General features: G+C 61.4%; 1 protein-coding gene across 1 annotated transcript in view; it reads right to left on the bottom strand.

Annotated features, from left to right (window-relative positions):
- Positions 1–2,567: 2,567 nt before the first annotated feature.
- The window catches only part of GAS6 (growth arrest specific 6), a 30,551-nt gene continuing 8,935 nt past the window's right edge, over positions 2,568–24,183 (bottom strand). The window contains exons 3-15 of the mRNA XM_070471347.1: positions 20,953–20,977; positions 19,646–19,708; positions 17,516–17,638; positions 16,695–16,817; positions 12,793–12,915; positions 11,311–11,432; positions 11,113–11,231; positions 10,665–10,854; positions 8,823–8,987; positions 7,712–7,880; positions 4,853–5,025; positions 3,728–3,956; positions 2,568–2,994 (exon numbers count right to left, since the gene is read on the bottom strand). Coding sequence (XP_070327448.1) covers positions 2,843–2,994; positions 3,728–3,956; positions 4,853–5,025; positions 7,712–7,880; positions 8,823–8,987; positions 10,665–10,854; positions 11,113–11,231; positions 11,311–11,432; positions 12,793–12,915; positions 16,695–16,817; positions 17,516–17,638; positions 19,646–19,708; positions 20,953–20,977 — 1,776 coding nt within the window. The 3' untranslated portion in view covers positions 2,568–2,842. The remainder of the gene's footprint in view (positions 2,995–3,727; positions 3,957–4,852; positions 5,026–7,711; positions 7,881–8,822; positions 8,988–10,664; positions 10,855–11,112; positions 11,232–11,310; positions 11,433–12,792; positions 12,916–16,694; positions 16,818–17,515; positions 17,639–19,645; positions 19,709–20,952; positions 20,978–24,183) is intronic.

Below are 24,183 nucleotides of genomic sequence, written 5' to 3'. Positions count from 1 at the left end.
CTGGCACTTCCTGTCCTGTCCAGCACAGTCCGGTCTTCTGTTGGGTCATTGCTCTCACTGATTTGCAGGAGGAACTCTGTCCTTTCTTGGTTGACACGGTTACCCCACGTTAACTGGTTACCGTGCTTCCCGATGTTTCCTCTGCAGCTGGTCTTGTCTCGCTCTTTATGGTGCCTTGATGAACAGATGTTCTTGATGATAGGGTGGTTTGTTTTAAGTGGACGTTATTTTTTAGAGCAGTTTTAGAATCACAGCAAAATCGACAGGAAGGTACAGAGACCTCTGTGAAGAGACTGTCTTTGCTCCGTTGTGTTAGCTTTACTCCTTTGTCGAAGATCAGGTGACTCTTTCTGGGAGTCTGTTGCTGGGCTCTCTGTCTGTCCAGTGATCCATTGTTCACTCTTTTGGCAACACCACCTCCTCCTCCATGTAGCACAGTCAGAACCACTCAGGCTCCTTCTCCATGGAGCACAGTCAGACCTACCCCAGCCTCCTCCGTGGAGCACAGTCAGGCCCACCCCAGCCTCCTCCTCCGTGGAGCACAGTCAGGCCCACCCCAGCTCCTCCTCCATGGAGCACAGTCAGGCCCACCCCAGCCTCCTCCATGGAGCACATTCAGGCCCACCCCAGCCTCCTCCATGGAGCACATTCAGGCCCACCCCAGCCTCCTCCATGGAGCACAGTCAGGCCCACCCCAGCTCCTCCTCCGTGGAGCACAGTCAGGCCCACCCCAGCCTCCTCCGTGGAGCACAGTCAGGCCCACCCCAGCCTCCTCCGTGGAGCACAGTCAGGCCCACCCCAGCTCCTCCTCCATGGAGCACAGTCAGGCCCACCCCAGCCTCCTCCGTGGAGCAGTCAGACCCACCCTGGCTCCTCCTCCGTGGAGCACAGTCAGACCTACCCCGGCTCCTCCTCCGTGGAGCACAGTCAGGCCCACCCAAGCCTCCTCCGTGGAGCACAGTCAGGCCCACCCCAGCTCCTCCTCCATGGAGCACAGTCAGGCCCACCCCAGCCTCCTCCGTGGAGCAGTCAGACCCACCCTGGCTCCTCCTCCGTGGAGCACAGTCAGACCTACCCCGGCTCCTCCTCCATGGAGCACAGTCAGACCCACCCCGGCTCCTCCTCCATGGAGCACAGTCAGGCCCATCCCAGCTCCTCCATGGAGCACATTCAGGCCCATCCCGGCTCCTCCTCCGTGGAGCACAGTCAGGCCCACCCCAGCCTCCTCCGTGGAGCACAGTCAGACCTACCCTGGCTTCTCCATGAAGCACAGTCAGAACCACAGTCAGACCTGCCCTGCCTCCGCTTCCTGGAGCACAGTCAGCAGTCATGGAGCTCTGTGTCTGCCCAGGCTCGTGTGCAGCCTGGCCCTGGACCTGGCAGCAGCAAGGCCGCCAGCCTGGCCAGCACAGCTGGGAGGCGTCTTGCAGCCCATGGCTCTGAACTGGCCATAAGCTTTTTCTTGGCCGTAGTTAGCACAACCCTTGGCGCCCAGTGGAAGTCTGTGCAAACCACGCTAGGACAGGCTGGGCCTCGCTCTCCCGGGGGGAAGAGGGACCCGTGGTGGTCAGACGGCCCCGAGAGCTGGCCTCCGCCAGTGTCTGTGGCGTCTCGCCCCAGAGCTCGGCATGTGTCCTGTCTGCTGTCTGGCTGTCCTGGCCTCTGTGTGAAGGGGCGGCCAGGTGCAGGCTCCCAGCTGACTGGGGGCGCATTCCATGAGAACATTCCAGAGCCGTCTCCAGAGTAGATGGAAAGCAGAGAGCTCGGCGGGAAAGCTGTGGGGCCAGGGCTGAGAGGTGGATCAGCCCGAGTGGCTCTGGGCTCCCGAGGCCGCACGTGGTCAGATGGTGAGCAGCAGGGGGTCTCCTGCGGGGCTCCAGCAGGACCGTGCTCGCCCCCCATTTCTCAGAGCCATGCAGGCCAGCTCCAGGAGGCCGTGGGTGGCGGGTAAGACCTGAGCAGGTGGCGTCCCGGACACTTGGCTGCCTGCTTGCCTGCTTCAGGACACACTTTGGGGTTTGGTGTCTAAATAAAGTAAGAATCTTAGTTTTGAGAAAAAAGTCTCAGTCTATTGTAAAAAACGGAATCAACCTTGGGGGTGGAGTCAAGCAACAGGCGCCGGAGCTGGGCTGTGATGGTGCCCGCAGCCCTGGCGGTGTCCGGCTGCAGCTGCAAACCGCGGGCTCGGTCTCCCGAGACCCGTGGGTCCCACGCGCTCCCCATGGCTGCCCCCTACTCCTGCAGCCAGAGCGTGAGGCCCGCCCACCTGACCTCCTGCAGACCCGGCTCACTGCCCGCCCCGCAAAACGAGCAAACAGGGCCCCGGTTTGACCGGAGAGCTGAGGCTGGGTGGGCGTGTCCGGGAGCCGGCGGTGCTGACCTGCCATACTTCCAGCCCCGCAGGCGGGCGCTGGCGCGGTCTCTTCCACAGTAAAGTGGCTCGTCCCCACCAGGAGGACCTCGGGCAGCGGCAGGGGTGAGGCCCCTGGACTTACGGATCCCCCCGGCCGCTGACCCCATGACGGCCGCCGTGAAGCAGCAAGGAGCGGACACCTCCAACGCACAGCTAGAAAGGTTCCGTAAATATTTTATTTTTTTCATAGTTTTAAGTCAGAAAGTAGCATCTGGTGATAAAAATAACAGAATTTCTTTTCCCGGGTCCGCTCGGGCGGCGCTGAGGTTAGTCCTCTATGTACACGTATGTTACACGCGGGGAGGGGGTTGCCGAGGGGCGCGGCGGGCGCGGGTTCCGGTCTCGGGCGCGGGCGCGGGCGCGCCGCCATCCTTCCGCGTCCACAGGAGGCTGCGGCGTGCGTGGGGCGGGGCGTCTGCGGCCGGAAGCCTAGGCGGCGGGCTCGACGGGAGGGCAGGAGTGGGACGTGATGTCCCTGTGCTTGTAGGCGGCTTCGTCCAGGTCCAGCGCCTTCTGGTTGACCTCCAGCGTCATGCAGCCGCGGTAGAAGGCTGTGACCGGGGCCGAGGTCACGGGCACATCTGGGCCGCGGGGAAAGAGCAAGCGTGTCTCAGCGGGTGAGCCGCCTGGAGCCTGGAAGCCGCGCTGCGTCTCCGGCAGAACATCATGCAGCTCAGCCATGAGCCCCGGCTGGCAGCAGACGCCTGCCACCAGGCTTGGCACAGCACCCCGACCCCCCAGGAGGACACACAGATAGTCACATCCATTAAATATTATCTCCTCGGCCCGAATGAGTCATGCCCAGGGCTTCCAGGCTCTCTCATCCTCTTCAAAGCTGTTTACTAAAACTAAACGCAGTTGGAGTCTGGCGGCCAAGACAGCGATCCTCCGTCGGGGACAAGTGGAGACCCACCTGAGCAGTGGGAGGCCCAACCTCTCCCACCTCCCCTACTCTGCCGGGATACCACCTCCAGATGCCGGGGGGCAGGCTCACCTAGCCTGCTGCCCGGGCAGCTGGACACCAGGCCTCGGGGGCAGGGCGCTGGGGCACCCGGCTCCCCGTGCGGCCCCTGGGCTGGCCCTCCCCACCAGCCTTGGCCAGACCCACCATCTGATACCCATGGGAGGTGTGGGATGGGGGGCAGCTTCAGGCCGATGCTTGTCCCCCTAAGCGTGCTGTCAGCCTGACCCCACAGTGGCTGGGCGGGGGCAGACACCCCGTGAGCACACGATGCTGCCACAGGCTGGCTCCTCCCGCCTCCCTTCCCCACAGAGCACCAGGCCCTGCCTGGGGGAGCAAATCAGGGCCCCTACCTGGCAGCCCCCCGATGAAGGTGAGCACGGGGCCCTCCAGGTGTCTCCCGAGGACGGCCAGCCGCTCCTGCAGCCCCGCTGGGCTCACTTCCCTCTGGCCCTGGGTGCCGTCCACCTCCAGGGTGGCCCTGTCCTTATTCACAGAGACAGTCACCACGTGCTCCTGGCCATCACAGACCTTGATCTCCATCAGGACCAGGGTGACGCCCTCCACGGCCAGGACGACCAGCTGTGGGGAGAGGCACAGCTGACCGGGGCAGAAGGGCCAGCGGCCACATGCCCGTGGGCCCTCCTGTCCTGCCGAGATCCGTGGGTCTCCTGTGGGTAGGGTCGCTTATGACCAGAGCGTGACAAGAACACGGTTTCTACACGTGTGAATTAGGGGGACCTGGATCCTCTCCAACGTGACTGAGGACCAGCATATACAGCTGCATGTCCCCGGGTGGGAGGTGGGGGAAACACGCTCTGGTCACAGGGACACACATGTGTCGGCCTGGGCAGAGGTGACCGTGGCTCCCACCGTGTCTGCGGCCGGACACAGGGCAGAGCTGCCCCTTGCATGTGACGCTACCACAGAAGCAGCGGAGGGACCAAGCCTGGATCCGCGACCATCAGCTTGCAGCTGCAGTAAGAGGGGACCTGATGGCTCCCTCAGGCAGGCTGACATGGGAACACACCCCTCTTGGGACAGAGGTGGGAGAATAAACCCATTTCCACTACTCTTGCCTGTTCTCTGAGAAGACAGCCAGTGCGGTGACCACAGTGACAGTCAGGGGTGCGGTGGGGACTGCATGGAGGTGACGGCGGCCTGTCCAGGGGCAGATACTCAGAGCCCTGCCTGCCTCCAGGGGTGGCCTGGCGAGGCTCGGCCTGTTTGCACACTCACACACGTCATTTGTGAGCAAAATCATTTGGCTTAAATACAAGCGATTAATTCATATAATCTACACCGCTGAGGGGGCAGGACAGTCTCCCCACTGCACAGCCGGCCTGCAGGACTCGAGCGCCGTCCCTGAGCCACCAGAGGCCAGTGAGGCCCAGCTGAGAGGCTGCCGCGAGAGGCGGGGCTGCGCTTCCAGGCGGCTCCGCCTTCGAGCGAGGGCGGGGGGCCGCAGCGAGCAGTACCTGCTTCTTGAGCTTCTTGGTGGAGTGGTAGTCGACCAGCGCCACAGAGAGGGCCACGGCCTGGCTGTTGCCCACCAGCGCGAGCAGCACCCCGGTGTCCGCGGCGGGTCGGACCCGAGCCACGGCCTCCACTGCCCAGGTGGTTTCCGTCCCGCCGGCCGGCGACGTCCGCGCTGCAAGGAAGGTCACGCATCACCAGGCGGTCCAGATGGTCCAGACGGTGCTGCGGAGAGGCGGCGGGCCCCGGGGGGCCCCAGGCAGCAGAGGCAGCGGGAAGCTGGTAGCTCGGGGCTCAGTGGCCCAGAGTCGGCCATTTGGCTAGCAGTCAGGAACTGACCAGGAGCCCAGCGTTGGACTCCAGAGGCCCCAGCGCGCCGGAGCATGGCCACCTGCCCGCTCCCCAAGAACCCCTTTGAGTGACCACTGGGCTGCCCCACCCAGTCCGGCCGGGACCACTTCCCGTCTGGGACAGGAATGGGGTGGGGCTCAGTCCCACAAACTGAGGGACCAGGAAGGGTTGGGAAGGCAGTGAAAACTGTGCCCGACACTGTGTCCAATATTCCCGTCCAGAGCCACACTTTTCTGCTGTAATCAATGCCTCCGCGGGGCAGGCGCTACTTACAGGACACGTGTTACAGGACACAGTAGGCACACGTGTGCGTGACAAGTCACTGCCGTGTGTCATGTATGTCATGCTCCAAAGCGCCCTTGGTAGCCGTGGTGGGTCCGGGTCTCAGATACAAACACCACCTTGCAGATCCTTCCAGGTAAGCAACTGCTGCTGAAGGGGCCGGAAGGAAACCTTACCCCGCCCCGGTTTCTGAGCGTTTCTGCCTCTCGAGATGCCGCAGGTCGACAAGGCCACTCAGGTCAGGCCTCGCCCTGTGCTGCTCTCTCCCACCAGCGGACTGAGAGCCCCTTGAATCGTGTGTGGGTCCCCACCCCAGAGAGGGACGCAGTGATCAGTTCTGAAAACTGTTCACTGAACTGAATGCACACAGAATGGGAAAAGGCAACGAACAAAACCCCAAACCCGGCCTTCTCTGTTGCCGAGTTTTCCTGCATCCCTGATGGTGGGGAGAGGGGCGCTCTCCGCGGGGTCCCCTCGACGGACGTGGGGAGGGGGCGATCTCTGCAGAGTCCCCTCGACGGAGGTGGGGAGAGGGGCCTGGCTGCCAGAGGCGTGTTTGAGGGGCCAGCGCCTAAGCTCCCCTGGGGAGGTTTGCTCAGGTGCCAAGGTGGGTTACCCGCATGCCCCTTGCCCGACGGCTTCTGGGGCTTTAAGACCCACTGAGTCCACAGCCTCGACCTGCTGCTGAGAACGGTGCCTGTAACTCCTGATATGTCCCTTCTGTGTCGTAACGAGGACAGGACGGCCCAGCCTGAGGCGCACTAGGGAGGTGCCAGTCCTGCCTGCCCTGTGGCCTTTGCTGTCACAACCTGCAGATCTCAGCCCTGCAGCCAAGTGGCTGCCTCCACGGTGGGCACACAGGCCAGCGTGTTACGTGTGACACCAACCAACACAAGGATGCCCTGGTCTGCGTGCACAGAAGCAAGGGCTGAAGGGGCGGTGTGCGTTCCGAACGAGCTGCAGTCAGGAGTGAAGGGTTCCCCTTGCATGATCTGGTGATGCTTGTGACAGGTAAAGCCAAGACAGAAATGGGGAGGGGGGAGCAGGTCCCATCTCTCCCCGAACAGACCCTCCTTTAACTTGGGCCATGCAGGGTGGTGAGGGTCATATGTGCGCCTTCAACCACGACAGGCTCAGAGTCTGGAAACAGAGACACTGGGGGCATGCCAGGGTAGGGGGGGCGAAGCGCCAGGAGGGGCCCTGGAGAGGCAGCCAGGAGGAGCCTGGCTAGAGGGGAGATGGAAGCAGGGAGGGGAGAGACCCCAGGGCCAAGGAGGGTGGTGGGCAGCCGGGGCTCCACACACCTTGCCGCCCCAAGGAAGGAGGCTCACAGGTCCATGCAAGGTGCCTCCCAGACCATGACACAGAGCCGCCCTACATCCTCAAGTCAAAGGCCACCAAGGCCACGAGCCCAGGCACAGCGATGCCTCCGGGCACAGGGGTGCACGCTCGGGGGCAGAGGTTAACTCTGGCCCTGCCCGAGGAACTCTGGGGAAGTCCTGAGGCCAGACTCAAGTGGAACCACTGTGCCCCCCACTCCCCATGGTCCACACCGTGCAGGCCAACCCCTCAGGGCAGCTGCGGCCACAGTCCTGCCGTTTGGAACATTCGCTCATTTCATGTGAAGCTGATGTCCAGGTGCCCACTCATCAGCGTGGGAGGATGACTGATCTTTAAACTGTCACTAACTAATACTAAAAGGGAAGCGGCCGTAGGAATTAAGGGCCCTGCTTTTCAGAAGCGGGAGGGCTTTGGGCGAACCGTTGTCCCCTGCAGCACCCAGGACCCTGGCTGCCTGCCCTGTCCACCCCCCTCTCGCTGGGGTCACAGAAAAGCTCCTCTGTAGCTTCCACAGTGGCTGGAAAAGCCTTAGTTCTCTAAGGCAGAGTCACAGCTGGGGCCTCAGGCCCTCCCGTCAGGGGCCTCTTCCTGCTGAGCCTGAAGCACTGGACTCCGGGCTGTGCCGCCCCTCCCACAGACCACAGTGCTGTGACTGCAGATGTGCTCAAGCGTGTCCCATCTCAGAACCTTCCCGGAAGCGCCCCCTTCGAGCCCAGCATCTCGTCTCAGCCACAGGCCCTCTGCTGTCCCCTTCTCCCCCAACCCAGTGCCCAGGGCGTCCGTCCCTCAGACGCTTGCCTGGGGGGGACTGGCCGCTGCCGTCTATTTCGGGGAGTTTTGGCCAGAAGGCTGAGTGCGGCCGTCCCCTCGCAGGAGCGGAGACTCACCGTAATCCAGGTGGAAGAAGGCAAACCCGCTCCCGGGGAAGAAGGACCCCCTCTCGGTCACAGAGAAGCACTGCATCTTCACATTCTCCTTGACTGTCTCCTGGACGGTGGTGTCTTCACCATCCAGCCAGTGCCAGCTCCTCAGGCAGCCGTCCAGACGCGGGTTCATCTGGAGACAGAGACCCCAGTGGCTCCCTGGTGCCGCCCGTCCTGCGGCGCCCTGCTGGTCACGCACGTGGCAATCCACCGCCCGCGGGCATGGACTCTGCTGTGGGCGGTCGCTCTGCCCTGGACCCACTCAGGGCTGCCCCGCCCCCCACCTGCGCCTAGTCCCCCCTTGCCTGGCAGCCTCGGGGTGCCGACCGCCTCCTTGAAGGATGGGTGAGGGGACTGTCACGTGTCTGTGCCCACGCCAGGCCCCCGCAGCATGGCCCCAGCTCAGCTGCACCTGCCATGGCTCTGAGCAGGTCAGGCCAGCCCAGCCTTGTCTGGAAAACTGGGAGGGACTCTGGGGTGTCGGAGAGACCCCAGCCCTCGGGGTGGGGGGACACGCTGCAACACTGCTGCCCACTTGGAGCCTCAGCGTGTGGACTCTTGTCTCCTGCCCTCCGTGGAAACCTGACTTGGAGCCAGGGGCTCTGGCAAAGACACAGCACGCCGGGGCAAGAAGGGACAGGACTTTGAGAAACGACCAACACCGACCTCTTGTTAGGTCTTACTTCCCCTACGGGAACCTGAACAGCGTTAATAACCCAAAATGTTCTTGGCAACTGTCCACAAAATGTGTTTAAAAGTTCATTGGTTTTTTTGTGAGAGAATAATTTCATTGTGATTTATCTCCTCTGCAAAATAGACATTTTCATTATCAGTGCAGACAAAAACGCAAATGAATTTCATAGAAAGAGACAGCAAGATACGTCAAATAGCTGCACCTGCGGCTTATCATAGTCTAGAGATGTTCGCTTTCTCCAGATCCTTTGCTAGACCTGGTCAGCATGGTTAACTGCTCTCCTCACCCACCCTGGGCTTGGACCCCAGGGACTAAGAACAGTACTCTCTGTCCTCCTCAGCCCCCTAAACTCGGACCCCAAGGATGAAGAACAGTGCTTACAGGATGCACGAGGTCTTTCTCCTGGAAGGGGATGCCCCCCACGGTCAGGTTCAGATGGTACAGTCCTCTGTCCAGCTGGAACAGGTCCCCAGCCACGGCGATCTTCATCACAGCATCCTTGTTCACCTTGATCACCAGGTTCCACTCGAGCTCCTCGACAGAGATCTGAGAAGCACAGGTGCCATGAGGGTGGACGCGCACCTTCTGAAAGGGAGCCCAACCTAGGGTGCCAATTCCCAGCACCACCTGGGGCCAGGAGACCCCCAGCCTCGGGGGTCCAGGCTCACCACCTACACTGCCTCCCTGGCATCCATGGTGTGGCTCTGGCCCCGCCAACGCCCCCAGGGGCCGGCTCCACCCCCTCGTCCCCCTTCCTATGAGGGGGCCTCCCCTCCCTTTTCTGGGCCTCATTTCAAGCCTTAGCCAGAGAGCTGCTTCAGAAGCCTGGGGTCACTCCCCCGCGTGTCAGCCCAGGGGTCTCTGCTCCACCCTGGCCCTTCGCCTCTGTCCTCAGCTGAGCACGTTTAGACAGGAGCACACTTTCTACCCTGGCATTTTCTGCAGCCGGGCAGTGCCTGGCACAGACGGGACACTGAGTGGGCATATGAATTCTCTGTAGAATTCTCCCCTCTCCCCTGCTCTCCTTGTAGGAGAGTTTAAAGCCTATGACTCTGTGTTTGGTGCATCTTGCTCAGCCCCAGCAGCCCCTGGTTTCCTTTTCAGCTCAGGTGGAGAATCATCCAGGTGCAGGGTCTGAGTTTGGTGAGAAGGCAAACTCGGTGAGTGGGGGGTGGGGGGTCTCGCGGGGGCCAGAGAGCAGGCAGATCATCATGGAGCCGGGCCTGTGGCTCAAGAGCCGGGTGTGTCTCGGGGTGGGTGGGGTGCTGGGGCCATGAACCCACTGGTCGTGCCTCCCCTGGCCCCGCTCAGGTCCCTTGTGTGCCTCGAGCTCAGGGCAGTGGGCTCCCACATGTGGAGCATCCTCAACCCCGGGACAGCTTCCCTGCAGAGCGACTGTCTTATCTGTCCCTTTGCAGAAGGTCTCCTCCTGCTGTCGTGATGGTGCCTGGGGTTTAAAAGTCTAGGAGTAGAGGAGCTGGACCCACTGATGGGATGCAAACACTAGCAAATGTCTACAGTGCTTTTACTTGTGGAGGCCAGGGCAACTTTTTCCATTTTATCTTCGCTTCTAAAGGAAAAAAGAATGCTTTTCCCATTTCTCTTTCAAGCACTTACTTCTAAAAGCCCAGTTCTAACAGTTTGGGAGGAAGCCTGTGTGTCATAGGCCACTTTACTCCAGGTATTGTGGTACTGACAGAAAGCCGATGGCCAGAGGCCAGGCTCTAGGCAATCAGGGCGCCTCCATCTAGAGGCAGCCAAGTGTGAGCCCTGGAGGTCAGCAGGACTGGAGCGGGCCCAGAGGCAGAGCCCGGACGCTGTTGAGTCACGGCCGGCCCTCACCTCCACTGAGAGCACGTGAGGCAGGGCAGGAACCCAGATCTCAGCCCGTTCTCAGCCTCGGTGCAGCTGACAGTCTGGACTGCAGGGTCCTTGGGAAGGGGAGCCCCGTGTGCTGCAGGGGGCCCAGTGGCCCCGCTGGCCTCAATCCAGCGGCCCGGAGCCCCCACCCATAGTTGTGAGAAACAGAAGCGTCTCCAGACACAGCCAGTGTCCCCAGTGCAGTGGGTCCGCTGAGCACCGCAGTCCTGGTGGAAGCCCAGCTCAGCTTCTGCGATGAGATAGCGCCCGTCAGGGTACAGGCTTCCTGCTGGGGCCGCCCTGCTGGGGCCGTGCCTGCCGAGCCTCGCGGGGCCCTCGCAGGGCTGCCGGGGCCCCACTCACCGTCTGCCATGAGCCATCGTTGATGACAGGCCCGCTGCTGGTGACACGGCCCACGCCCTGGTAGTGGAGCTGCAGCTCCAGCCGGCCAGCCCGCAGGCCCAGGACAATCCAGGTGCTGTCCCGGTGGCCTCCGGCGAAGAACAGGACGCCCTCGGGGTCGAAGGTCCTGAAGTCGAACTCAGCCACCAGCCTGCGGGCCGGCGGGAACAAGAGGGTCGCTTGTAAGCTGCGGCGTGTGGCCCTTCCCGGCGCCGGCTCGCCCGGCCTCAGGAAGCGCCAGGTGGGCAGACTGGGTGCCGTCTGCACGCCGACGTGGGCAGTGAGTCGCTGGGCAGAGAAGGCCGGCACCAGCTCTTAGACCCGCATGGCCGTGGTGGGCGGTGGGCACCCCGACCAGGCAGCCTCATGCCCACGTCCCTGCGGGCCCGGACGCCCTCCGCCCTCTCACCTCGTGGGCTGCAGCCGTTTGAAGAGCAGCTTGATCACGGGCATGGCGCTGAACATGCGGCCCAGATACAGGGACTTCACGCTCTTGGCCACGTTGAAGGGTACGCAGGGCAGGATGTCCTGTGGGGGTGGGCACGGCTAGCAGGCGGGGGCACGAAACCCTGGGGCCCTGCCGCCTCCGCCCACCGCCCGGGGCTACCTCACAGGTGCTCATGTCCTGGGACAGCTTCAGGCCCCCGCGCCCGTCGCAGTGGCAGGTGTAGCTCCCGGGGGAATTGACGCAGGTCTGCTCACAGCGTTCCTCCATGCACTCGTCCATGTCTGCAGCCACAAGGAAGCCCCTGAGCCCGCAGAGTCTTTGCCCCCATCACACCTCAGCAGATGCGAGGCCCAGTGTGGGGCCCCAGGTGGCCCAGGTGCACACTCCCACCTGGCCCGCCGGCTCCTTCCTCGGGACATGGTTGCATGCTTGCATGGCGGCCATCAGTATGGCCAGGTCAGCACAGGATGCCAGGCTCACAGTTCGGGTGCGGGTCTGTGCCCAGGAGTGGCCAGGGTGGGGGAGCCGGGATGGCCTGGGGGGCTTAGGGAGGCAGGCTGGGACCACCTGTCTCCCTCGTGGAGGGGCAGCCACAGGCCCCAGGCAGGAAAGTGGTGGGAGGCAGTGTGGTTGTTTGGGCCCCTGGACATGGTTGGGCCAGGTGCGCTGGGGGCAGGAGAGAAGGCAGCACCCAGGATCCAGGCTGCCCAGCCCATCTCCCTGTGTCTGTGGGGAGGGGCTGGTTGCACAAGAGACAAGGGCCACGTCACGTGTATGGTGAGGCAGGGGCCATGTGTGTGCAGGTGGGGCAGGGGCCACGTCAACGTGTGTGCAGGTGAGGCAGGGGCCATGTGTGTGCAGGTGGGGCAGGGGCCACGTCACGTGTGTGCAGGTGGGGCAGGGGCCACGTCACATGTGTGCAGGTGGGGCAGGGGCCAAGTGTGTGCAGGTGGGGCAGGGGCCACGTCACGTGTGTGCAGGTGGGGCAGGGGCCATGTGTGTGCAGGTGGGGCAGGGGCCACGTCACGTGTGTGCAGGTGGGGCAGGGGCCACGTCACGTGTGTGCAGGTGGGGCAGGGGCCAAGTGTGTGCAGGTGGGGCAGGGGCCACGTCACGTGTGTGCAGGTGGGGCAGAGGCCACGTCACATGTGTGCAGGTGATGCAGGGGCCACGTCACATGTATGGTCAGGCAGGGGCCACATCATGTGTGTGCAAATGAGCCAGGGGCCAGGTCACATGCATGCAGGTGAGACGGGGCCATGTCGCGTGCATGCAGGTGAGGCAGGGGCCATGTGTGTGCAGGTGAGGCAGAGGCCATGTGTGTGCGGGTGAGGCAGAAGCCATGTCATGTGCATGCAGGTGAGACAGGGGCCACGTCACATGTGTGCAGGTGAGACAGGGGCCACGTCACATGTGTGCAGGTGAGGCAGGGGCCACGTCACATGTGTGCAGGTGAGACAGGGGCCATGTCACATGTGTGCAGGTGAGACAGGGGCTATGTCACGCGTGTGCAGGTGAGACAGGGGCCATGTCGCGCGTGTGCAGGTACTCAGACCCTCCAGGGGCACGCGGCACATGGCGCTCCCTGGAACATAGCACCCTGTGTGTGCATGTGTGTCCCGTGTGGCCTCAGGTACATACCTCGGCAGCCCTTCTCCTGCGAGCTGAACACGTAGCCCTCGTCGCAGATGCAGGAGTAGGAGCCCGGCAGATTCTGGCACTGTGCCGCCCCGCAGGCACCCGTGTCCGCACATTCGTCTACGTCTGCAGGAAAAACCAGCTGCATCAGGTCCACCAGGCCTGCTGGCGGCCGGCCCGGAAGGAGCTGCTGCCCGCTGGCCAGGAACCGCAGAGAGGCGGCCAGCTCTGCGGGGGGAGCCCGGCCTGGCCTGGCGGTGTCAGTGCAGTGCCGCCTCCCCCTCTTCTCCTCCCCTCTCCCCCTCCCCCTTCCATCCTCTCCCCCCTCCCCTCCCCTTCCCTCTTCGTCTCCCCCTCCCCCTTCCATCCTCTCCCCCCCTCCCCTCCCCTTCCATCCTCTCCCCTCCCCTCCCCCCTCCCCCTCCCCCTCCCCCTTCCATCCTCTCCCCCCACCCCTTCCCCTTCCACCCTCTTCCCTTCCATCCGTCCATTGGGCTTTCAGCCCCAGCCCAGAAGCAGGGGCCTGGTTGAGAAGGCTGATACCTGTCTCTGCAGGGCACTGGCTGGCCAGGTGCACAGAGTTGTTGCTGAATTCAAATGACAGCAGTCCAGGAAGGTCAAAAAGTACCTCTGGGGCCTTTTAACCCAAAGTCCCACCCCTCATCCCCAGAGCCCCCCTGACCACCAAGCTGACTGTGTGGGCCTCACGCTGAGGTCCACCTGAGGACAGTCACAGTCAGTGACCATCAGGGTCTGTCCTGAGGCTCCCTCTCCTCTGCCACATGGCCAAACCAGTATCAGCAGGAGAAGCCTGCAGCCAAGAGCTGGTTCCTAAGGAGACAGGGAATTTCTAGAAAGTGTAACTGGTACTTCAAAGTATGCAAAGACACAGCTGCTCCTGACTTGTCACAAGGGAGCTCGGCAAACACAGGCTTTCAGACTCGGAAACTAAGATTCCTCCCAGAGACGGTGGAAATGATCCACGTGCTCCCCACAGGGAGCCTGTAAGCCCGCGGGCCCCACACTGTCAGGACTGATGTGCACCGAACTGTCCAACCTACAGGCACTGCAGGAGCCAGGCTGGGCCGAGCCCACATGGGCCGGGCTGGCAGTGGATCCAGACCAGCCCTAGCTATTCAGGGGTGGGAGGTGCCAAGCGGAGTCCCCAGCGGGTAGGCACCACGCTCACACTGGGGACCACGGGCAGGTACCCCGCACCGTGCCGTCTCAGCAGTGCCAGCCCCCGCCCTCGGTTGCCGAGACTTCACTACAATCGTAGGGAAAGCTCGCAGCCCACCCTGCAGTCTTGCTCAACCTAACCGGCTCCATGAAAGTTCATGATGAGCAATGACCGGCCTCTGGGTGGTCCCCTGTTCGCAGCCAAGAAAGTGCCCAGAGATTCATCCGCAAAGGCTGGGCAGTGTTTCAGGGCAGACCCCTGGAGCCCAGCCCTACAGGCGCAGAGTCCCCACCCCCTCGCTCTCAGCATCTCAGGGCTGACCACAGAGGACATAGTGAGAAGATGCCTCACTGCAGGGATCCTAAGGAAACAGAGATGCCAAGAGAAAGGGAGGTGCTCGGCCAGCATCCGCAGGCACACCCCGAAACAGGTGTTGGGGTGGGGCCCGTGCCATCAGGCTAACTAGAGACCAGTCCTGCTAACAGGGGAGGCACAGAGCCTGCCCCGCTGTCCTCAGTCAGGGATGCAGGATGCTGGGATTCACTCAGAGCCGGAGGCCTCCTCACCCCTGGATGGTCTGTGAGGTAGACAAGCGGTTCAAACCCGGTCCTCGGGGTTTTCCAAAGAGGGCGCCTTGGCAGGGCTGCGACAGTGCCTGGGGCACCCACATGGACAGCACAGGGCTCCCTTAGAATCTGAGCCCCACAGTCTGGGCCAGGCCCCGGAACTGCCCTGGTAGCCGCGGGCACAGGAAAGGCTGAGTCTGAGTAGAGAAGGGTCCCCGGAGAAGTGAGGGGAGAAGCCCTGGATCCCTGAGCACTGCCTTCCACACCTCTCAACGTCCGCCCTGCAACAAGGCCTGCCAGGAAGTGCGTTCTCAGGGGGAGGCAGACGGCTGTGAAGGGCGGGGTGGGGGGGTGGGAACTGCCACCGGGACACACGGATGCCTCCCGAGTCTCGTCAGGCCTGGGAGGCACCGATGTACATGGACTGGAAGTGGTTTCTCCAGAGAAGAGAGCCGACCCGCATCTGTGCTCGGGGCCCCACTGGGGCTCCTGGCCCCCTGGGCCCTGACCGCTTGTGCTGCCGCGACAGATGGGAATTCACGGAGAGAGGGAGGCAGGCGGGCGAGGCGCCCCTGGAGAGTGGGGTGAGAGATGGGTGCCTCTGGGGAGCGGGCAGCTTGCAGTGGTTTCTTGGGGTGCCCCGGGTGCTGGACGTGGGGAGCCCCAGACTGCAGCCCCAGACTGCAGAAGTGGGGGTGCAGGGTAGCTGCCTTCTGCTTCACTCCAGAGCAGACCTTTCTCAGAGGAAGGCTGGTGACTGGGGCCTTGGGAAGCCAGTGGGGTGGGGGTGGTGAGGTAGGATCCTGGAGGCATCGAGCAGAATCCTGCAGGCCTCCCCACCCCCCACCCACCAAGTATGACGCTGAGCAGTCCTGATCAGGACGACAGTCACAGACTCACTGTCAGATGCACACGTCTGAGTAGGTTTACAGAGGCTGTAACTGGCACCAGAGGCACAGGCAGACTGCATGATGAGCAGGCTGCAGACATGCCAGACGTGGCTCCATCCTGAGCAGAACTAACCTGTGGCCTTGAGAGAATGGGATTCACACTATTGCTCACGACAATGTGTGTCTCTGTGGGCAGTGGAATCGTTTGTTCTGCCCATATGTGTAAGGAGGCAACTAAAACCGTCAGGAAAGAGATGCTCCAGGCCTACAGGGACATCATTCCCTCTGAGAGCATGGTGCCCGTGTCAGCAGGAGGCAGTTACAGAAAGCAGACCATCAGCCCAACCCCTCAGAGAGGCAGCGACGTTCTGTGAGTGCGGATTCGTGAGCAGCCCTTTGCAGGACTCTGCCCTGAGCAGGAAGCCCCCTCTCACATCACTTTAGCAAAACTGCATTGTGACTGGCTCTTAACCAGGCCCTGCCCTGCTCACCGCACCTCTGGCCCAAGCACACCTTCACAGAGCACCCTGCTTGACCTAATGGTTTTTTTGCAGATCAAAGAACTAGAAATAAAGGACAGATGACCAGGTCTCTCCCCAGCTTCCCCTTCAGTAACCTCACGAACAAACTGTGTGACCAGACAGTAAGACAGTGCCTGGAGGGGCCGGGAGGAGAGCTGAGCGGCCTGCACGCTGTGCAGGCAGCAGGACGCTGACCCCCATCTCAGTGGCTAATGAGGCTCCTTCCTGCGTCCCTTTAAAAGCTCTCAAGGCCAAGCCGAGTTTTCAGAGGTGGTTTTGGGGGTTGCTGAGCCCACCATCTCCCCAGCTTGCCAGCACTCTGATTAAAGGCACCTTCTTTTTCTACCATTCAAGAGCTCTGATCCTGCCCGCACCTCCCCACAAGGCGTCTGGGGCCCTGATGTGCACAGGAACGTCTGCAGGCTCCGTGGCCAGGAAGGAGGCCTGGCAACCACCCCACCGCCTCTCCCAGAGCAGTAGACAGGCCTCCCCAGCTGGGCTGGCTCCGTCCGCAGATCTGAGTGAATCGGCCTGTGTCCCGGCTCCGGGGCTCGTGGCCACGGACAAGCCTGGGCATGTGCTGTGTCTGCAGGACGCCCTCCTGCCCTCCCTCCAGAGCCACAGAGCCAGCCACAACCTCAGCCTCCTGCAGAGGAGCCAGGCGACCGAGGCCTCAGCCTGCTGACTGCTGGCAACTGCAGAAGCGAACGGGCGAGGACAGAGGCCGGGGGTCCCAGGTCAGACTCACCGTGGCAGGTCCGGCTGTCTGGGGAGAGCGTGTAGCCCCCGTGGCAGGCACACTGGAAGCTGCCTGGCTGGTTGTAGCATATTTGGCTGCAGCCTCCGTTCTCCTGGCTGCACTCGTTGACATCTGGGAACAGGACGCGGGGCCAGAGGTGACCCACGGCCACCTGGAACACTCAGCAACGTCTGCACCCCCAGCCCCACAGCATCCACCCTCAGACCCTGGGTGGGGGGCACAGAGGCCCAGTCTCGTGTCTGGATGGGAGGCTCAGAGGGGCTCAGGGCTGCCCAAGGGTTCTAACCAGGTCCCAGGGTCTACTGCAGCTTCTCTGCTGACCCAGCATGCTGGAAACTCAGGGAGGGCGGAGGTGAACCTGCTTCTGACTCCCTTCCAACCAGTGGGGGCCCAGACAGGTAGCCCGCCTCAGGGAGGGTGTGCTCTCCTCCATAGTGCCCTGGAAGAGCTGGCCTGGCTTGGGCACTGCTCGGGGCTCAGCACCGTGGCTTTTCAAGCTGAATGGCACCCTGCTTGGGGTAGCAGCAGGACACCCAGCACTGTCCAGACATCCACGCCTCTGGGAGGACTTGAGAGGGCTGAGGACCCCACCCACCCATCTCCTGGGAGCCGACCAGCTCCTGTGTCCCCACACAGCTGGCCTCCCCCCGACGTCTCCTCACTCCTGTCGCAGCCAGACTCGCTGCTGTGGCTGTGTCCCCAGGCAGGAGCGGAAGAGGAGGGCCAGAGCCCAGCCCTGCCCGCCCAGGCCCTTGGGTGGCCCGGGGGGGCTCCCGACACCCCTATCTCCCCAGGTAATGCAGCCTTACCCCTGTCGCAAAGCCGCCCCGCCCAGCCGTCTCTGCACTGGCAGTAGAAGTTGCCCATGAGGTCCTGGCAGACCTGGGTCCCCTTCTTATCGCAGGGATCTGGAGAGCACTGGTCAGGCAGCTCTGAGTGGAAAGCAAAGAGAAGGGGACCCTGAGCTGGGAGAGCGCCAAAGCAGGTCCGGGGCGTCGGCTGGCCACACCGAACCCCACCTCCCCCGGAGGGGTCACAGACCAGGCTGGCCAGGCCCCGGCTGACCCCAGGAAGCTCAGGTCGGCTTGGAGGGAGCAGCCGCCCACCCACCAGGCTAGAGGCTGGGGCTGCGCCCTGGGACCTCGGGGCAGAGGGGAGGCCTGGCTGGGCCCCAGAGCCAGACAGACCTCCCAGGGAGTGTGTCACAGGGCCCCAGCAGGCACAAGAAGCAGGTACAGGTCCCCACCCCCTGCCCAGCTCCCCCCCGAGACTCAAGCAGTGGCCCCTGCTCCCCGAGCACTCAGCAGCCCCGTGTCCAGCTCGCACAGAGCGTGCCCAGGACCCCTGAGCAGTGGGGGACATGCGCGGGGCCAGGCAGCTCCCGAGCCGGATGGTCCCGCCACCCCCCTGCAGCACCCAGCACGTCAGAGGCCCCACAGGAGGGGTGGCTGGATGCGGACGCGTCCCCACCCGACACACTCGGTTAGACTTAAGTTATTGCAGAAGGACAAGCCTGAGTTGGTTACCTTCGCCTGGAATTTGCCTAGAATGCCCAACACCGCCCATTACAAATCTCAGGGTCCCCAGGCCGAGAGGGCAACCCCACCTTCTCCTGGGGGTGGACAACTCCCAGCAGGAAGAATTCCACCCGCTTTCCTTTGCTGCCTTACTGGGAAGCTCATCTCTGGGGCAGAGTGAGGAGCGTGTTTGCGGGTGTTCCAAGCTTCTGAGGAATTCGGTGGATGCGGGCAGCCCGCGGACAGGCTCTGGGCTGAGTCCTGACCCAGGCCCAACAGGAGGGAGGTGAGGGGTTATCTGCCTGCTGCCAGTGGTGGGAGGGTGCGAGGGAGAGAGGCCGCCCTCTGCACTGGAATGTGCGGCATCTGCTATGGTCAGTGGAGGCCAGTCTCTTGGCTTCTGCTCCTCCTTCCAGAAATGTGAGGGCAACGACAAGTTATAACGGGGGCAGGGCACGCTCAGAAGAGAAAGCCGAGACACTGCCCTCGTGGGGACATTTGGGTCACAGACGGCTACACCAGAGGCTAATGGGGGCAGAGATAACGTGTCTGCTCCATGGGACTCTCAGGCCAGAGCCAGGCCTGGAGTCAGGCTCAGCTGAGACGTGTGTATTTGTGGATCGAAAGCCATGTGACCGGACACCAAAAATGTCAGTGTTATCGTATGATAACTTAATAATAAAGATGCATGATGACCGGGGGGCGGGGGGTGGGGAATCTTGCTACCTTTACTACAAACAGCTAACCCGCAAAATCTATCAACAGTTCCTACAAACTGAGAAAGGTAGGCAAAGAATATGAACAAACCATTCGCAGAGAAAGAAACACGTGAAGCTCGGCTTCACTCATGAGTAAGAAAAACTAAACTGAACGGATTGAGGGTCATTCCCCACTTTCCTACTGGAAAAGATAAAAAGTAAAAAGAAGTACATTTGGTAGGTGCAGGTATTGGGGGGCACTCCCGCCCTCTGTGGGCCTAACGGGCCAGGTCTGCGTCAAAACTGGGAAAGGGCACAGCTTTCCCTCTGCACTTCCACTCCTAGGCACTGACCCAGCAGAGGTGCTCAGGGAGACAAGGAGACCACTCCGGTTTGTTTGTTACAATAAAAAACTGGAAAAAGCCCAGGAGTTTGCCAGTGCACCCCGCTTACCAAGCATGCTGCCCACCAAGTGAGCTGAGAACATTCTCAGAACCAGTGACTGTGGTGAAAGGGGACTTGACTGACCAGGAGGTGGGCCCAGATGGGCCTTCCCTCCACCTGGGAGAGGTCTGCACTTCATGCCGCACACACTTCGGCTCAGGGCAGAGGGGCTGACCTCAGGCTGTGGCTCTGAAGGCCATAGGGACACCCGGGGCTCCTGGGAATGACCGCGAGGCCCTGAGAGCCCAGACTCAGGGCTGCAAGGAAGGAGCACACTTACTTTGCACGCAGGTGACGAAAGCTGGGTTCTTTCTGTATGGAGATCCATATTTACTGATGCATTCTGCAAGACAGGGGCAGGCGTCACCCTCTGACATGCTCATGCTGACACAGAATTTTAACACCAAAAACAAGCAGGTGCCTCCAATGGGCAGAGCTCTGTCTGAGGGGCGCTGGCCCCTGTAACCTTGAGGGGGGAGGCTCCTGCTATTGCCGAGAAGGCTCTCTGGTGGCCCTCTGGATGCTCTCTGACCGCGGCAGAGACCCAAGCTCCATCTCAACCTGACCAGTTTGGAACAGCGCTCTGGGTTTGATGGAGACCGAGCTTCTCCCCGCTACGCAGTCAGCTGGGCCTCCACACCAGGCCGGGACGGGGGAGCGACCACGTGCATCTGGGACAATGGATGCTGAGCCACTGCACTGGCCTCTCAGGAGGCCGCTGCTGCCCAAGCAAATGTGGAGGATGTGGGCACGGTAGTGGACAGCACCGGAGGCGGCCCAGGGGACCACAGCCACCCTTCCTGAGGACACAAACCTGCGCACCCAGAAGCAAGGCCACACGGGGCCTGGACTGGGCTGCCCAGGGCCGACCATGGTCCACTCTGCTTGCCACCAGATGTGCACCCCAGAGAGGCACCTCTAAGAGGCTGTAAGGTCAATGGAAAAGTGACCAAAATGCACTTGGCATAATTAGAAGGGAGAGCCCCGAATACCTCTCTCGTCATAAGTACAGACATCCCAAGAACCCTCCAAGAGGCACTGACCAAGAAGCAGCTCCGTGGGGACTTCCAGATCGCCCTGGAGAGACTGGGCCGTCTTCCTCTCGTTCCCCGCAAAGTCCAGCGGGGCTTTCCAGGCCCCCCTCCCCCCAACACTCACAGAGACGTCGCTGCTTGACAGCCAAGGCGGTTTGCTTGCACAATCTTGTTGTTCAAGTTAAGCAAAATCATCTCTAATGTTCTCAGCTTTAGTTACTCTTAGGGTGTCAACAGCCACAGCCGACACAGGCAAGAGCTCCCCGGGCCTTCAGTAACGTCACGGGGGGAGTCCTGAGACTAAATCAACCGTGTTCCCAGTTAACCAGCTAAGCTGGGGGTCAGAGTGATGTGCAGGTTTGCCAACAATGACGCTGGCTGCAAGTGACACTAGTGGTCACCAGGGTGGGAGGGTCACAGACCAGGCTTTGCCCTGTGAGCCCACGAGGTCCCACCTCACTGTCACGGAGCTTTGTCCCTCCAGGAATAACTCGGTGACGCAGTCTGAGCAACCTCTCCTCCCCAACTAAAGGAGGCCATGATTTCAACTTACCTAAGTACCTTGGATAAAAGTACTCCTGTGGAAAGAGAAAAAGAAAGGCAGCGGTTAACTGACAGTGACTGGCGTCTGGGCACCCCCACAGCCGCTGGGCTAGGAACCACGCCCTCCCCTTGGGAGGCAGGTGCTTGCAGAGGGCGAGGGCGAGGACAGTCCAGAAAGCTGCTTTCTGCCTCTAAGATGGCAGGGAGGGGCGGGGGGAGGAGGAGGGGAGGGGAGGCCCAAGCAGCCCCAGGGCTTCTGCAGGGTGCTTGCATGCTGAGACCCCACCAGCCATAACCAGCAGGCCAGTGCCACTGACAGCAGCTATGCCACGTGGGTAAAGTGTCTTTCAGAAGGATGAGAAACGCCCAAAAGAACCCAGCCTCAGATCCCGGTGGGAGGACTCCCAGGAGCTACTGTGTTTGTAAACCAGGCCAGAAGAGGACAGAGGCTGTGAAGGGCTCGTGCTTTCACCCACGACTGGGCATTACAAGGTCGGAGCTGGGCAGTGAGTCTGGGAGACCTTCTCCAGCTGCCACGGGGCGGGGTCACAGCAGCCCGCCCCGCCTCTGACGCCCCTCAGGGTTGATGGCGGAGCCGTTTGGTCCTAAATCCCCTCCCCAAGGAAAGCAAGTGACCTGATGTCACCAGCTTGCTGGTGTCTAATCCTCACGGCCACCCTCCCAGGAAGGTTGCTCTCATCGGCCCATTGTCACAGATGAGTGAGCTGAGACTCCAGGCCGCTGTGGAGGTGACTGTCACCTTCACTCACTGGGCTGGGCCCCCGGGCCTGGGGGCGGTGTGGGGGCGCCCTGTGCAGATGCAGTCAGTTCATGCTTTTAGAAATAACATTCTGGTAGGGGTGCTTCTTGTAAAATGCTCTCTTAAAAGAAAAGGAAAGATCGGACCAAGTCCAGGGCTCTGAAGCACTGCCAAAGGTGACATCCGTGGGAACGTGACAAAGAGGCGGGCGGGGTCGGAGGAAGGGGCCTGCCCCCTCCCTAGCTCCCAGGCCCCTCTCCGCTCCTACAAGCCGGGCTGCGTTTTCCCTGCCCAATTTCAGTCCTGCTCCAGTTGGCTCCGGGAACAGAGGGGCAGGCAGGTTTGGGTCCCTGTGACGAGCGCTTTCGGGGTCCCCTGGGATCTGTGGGTCGTGGCATCTTTCTGGGGCTAGCGGGACAGCAGAGGGCACTGACTTTGTCATGGGTGGAGGCGGGCAGGGCTCAGACCAGGGCCAGGCAGGAGGGAGGCTGTGGGGCGGCCGCCCGCCTCTCATAGGCGGCCGCATCGCTGCAGCTTTGCAGACAGATGTTCTCCACTTCCCCAAATCACGACAAGCTGAAGGTAACGCAACACATTTTAATACTGACCCTGCGGCTGTGAAAAAGCCCTGTCTGCCTCTTGAGAAACCTGTATGCAGGTCAGGAAGCAACGGTCAGAACTGGACATGGAACAGCAGACTGGTTCCAAATAAGAAAAGGAGTAGGTCAAGGCTGTATATTGTCACCCTGCTTATTTAACTTATATGCAGAGTACATCATGAGAAACGCTGGGCCGGATGAAGCCCAAGCTGGAATCAAGATTGCTGGGAGAAATATCAATAACTCAGATATGCAGATGACACCACCCTTATGGCAAAAAGTAAAGAGGAACTAAAAAGCCTCTTGATGAAGGTGAAAGAGGAGAGTGAAAAAGTTGGCTTAAAGCTTCACATTCAGAAAACTAAGATCATGGCATCTAGTCCCATCACCTCATGGGAAATAGACGGGGAGACAGTGGAAACAGTGTCAGACTTTATTTTTTTGGGCTCCAAAATCACTGCAGATGGTGACTGTAGCCATGAAATTAAAAGATGCTTACTCCTTGGAAGGAAAGTTATGACCAACCTAGACAGCATATTAAAAAGCAGAGACATTACTTTGCCAACAAAGGTCCGTCTGATCAAGGCTTTGGTTTTTCCAGTGGTCATGTATGGATGTGAGAGTTGGACTCTGAAGAAAGATGAATGCTGAAAAATTGATCCTTTTGAACTGTGGTGTTGGAGAAGACTCTTGAGAGTCCCGTGGACTACAAGGAGATCCAACCAGTCCATCCTAAAGGAGATCAGTCCTGGGTGTTCATTGGAAGGACTGATGCTGAAGCTGAAACTCCAGTACTTTGGCCACCTCATGCGAAGAGTTGACTCACTGGAAAAGACCCCGATGCTGGGGGGGATTGGGGGCGGAGGAGAAGAGGACGACCAAGGATGAGATGGTTGGACGGCATCACTGACTCGATGGGCATGAGTTTGAGTAAATTCCGGGAGTCTGTGATGGACAGGGAGGCCTGGTGTGCTGCGATTCATGGGGGCGCAGAGAGTCGGACATGACTGAGCGACTGAACTGACTGACTGAACTGGAGGAGTAAACGCAGGAACGTGTGGCCAAAGGTCCTTCCAGGAGCTGACCCCAGGCAGCGGGGCCCGCCCGGGTCTGCAGTGCAGTTGCCGTGGGCTCTGGCCACATCCTGTGCCACGGCACAGCACATCCGAGCCGCCTCCTCTCCCTCTGCTCCTCATGATCCGTCCCTCTAAGGGGAAAGGAGAGCCGTTCACCCTGAGCTCCTCGGAGGCAGCCACGTCCCTGCGGGGCCCAGGTGAGGCTGGGACTCCTGCCTCCACGCAGCCCCACCTTCCCCCAGCCACGCACACTCCCCGCCCTGAGCGCAAACGAGCCGGGACACCCACCCCCAGCTCCACTAACCTCTGTAGACGCTGCCCTCCAGACACACCATGTCGGTGGTGCCTGAATGCTTTTGTCTGGAGTGTCGGGGACCTTTACCTGGGCTACACAACATGACAGGAGTCTCACATCACGCTGCAACAAATGCGGTTGCTCCCCAAACAGTGAACGGAGAATTTATTGCTTCCTTTATCCTGTAGCTGTCTGCAATTTTAGTTCCAAAGATCTCTACTCTCTGTCAAAGCAGGCTGGGACCCAGGTGTCACGCAGTTTGCTTATCGACAGGGCGGACGCAGGCGTTCTCCCCAGGAGCCAGTGGGTAGGGCCCGCCAAGGCCCAGCCAGCGCTCACACCCTGGTCTCACCAGGAGGCCACTGCTGCTCAGGAGCTGGCCCCCGAGAGCGTGGAGCCCCTCCTGCAGGCGGGCGCCCCGACTCCCTCGGTGCCCACAGACCCCGCGGGGCTCCACACATCTTCCTGGCAGTTCAGACAAAGCCTTCTTCCCTTCCTTCCCCCAGTTCCT

Source organism: Odocoileus virginianus, chromosome 8 (genome assembly GCF_023699985.2).
Source record: "Odocoileus virginianus isolate 20LAN1187 ecotype Illinois chromosome 8, Ovbor_1.2, whole genome shotgun sequence".
NCBI classification, from domain to species: Eukaryota; Metazoa; Chordata; class Mammalia; order Artiodactyla; family Cervidae; genus Odocoileus; species Odocoileus virginianus.
Note: the sequence above shows the minus strand (reverse complement) of the source record. Positions and strands in the feature narration are given on the sequence as shown.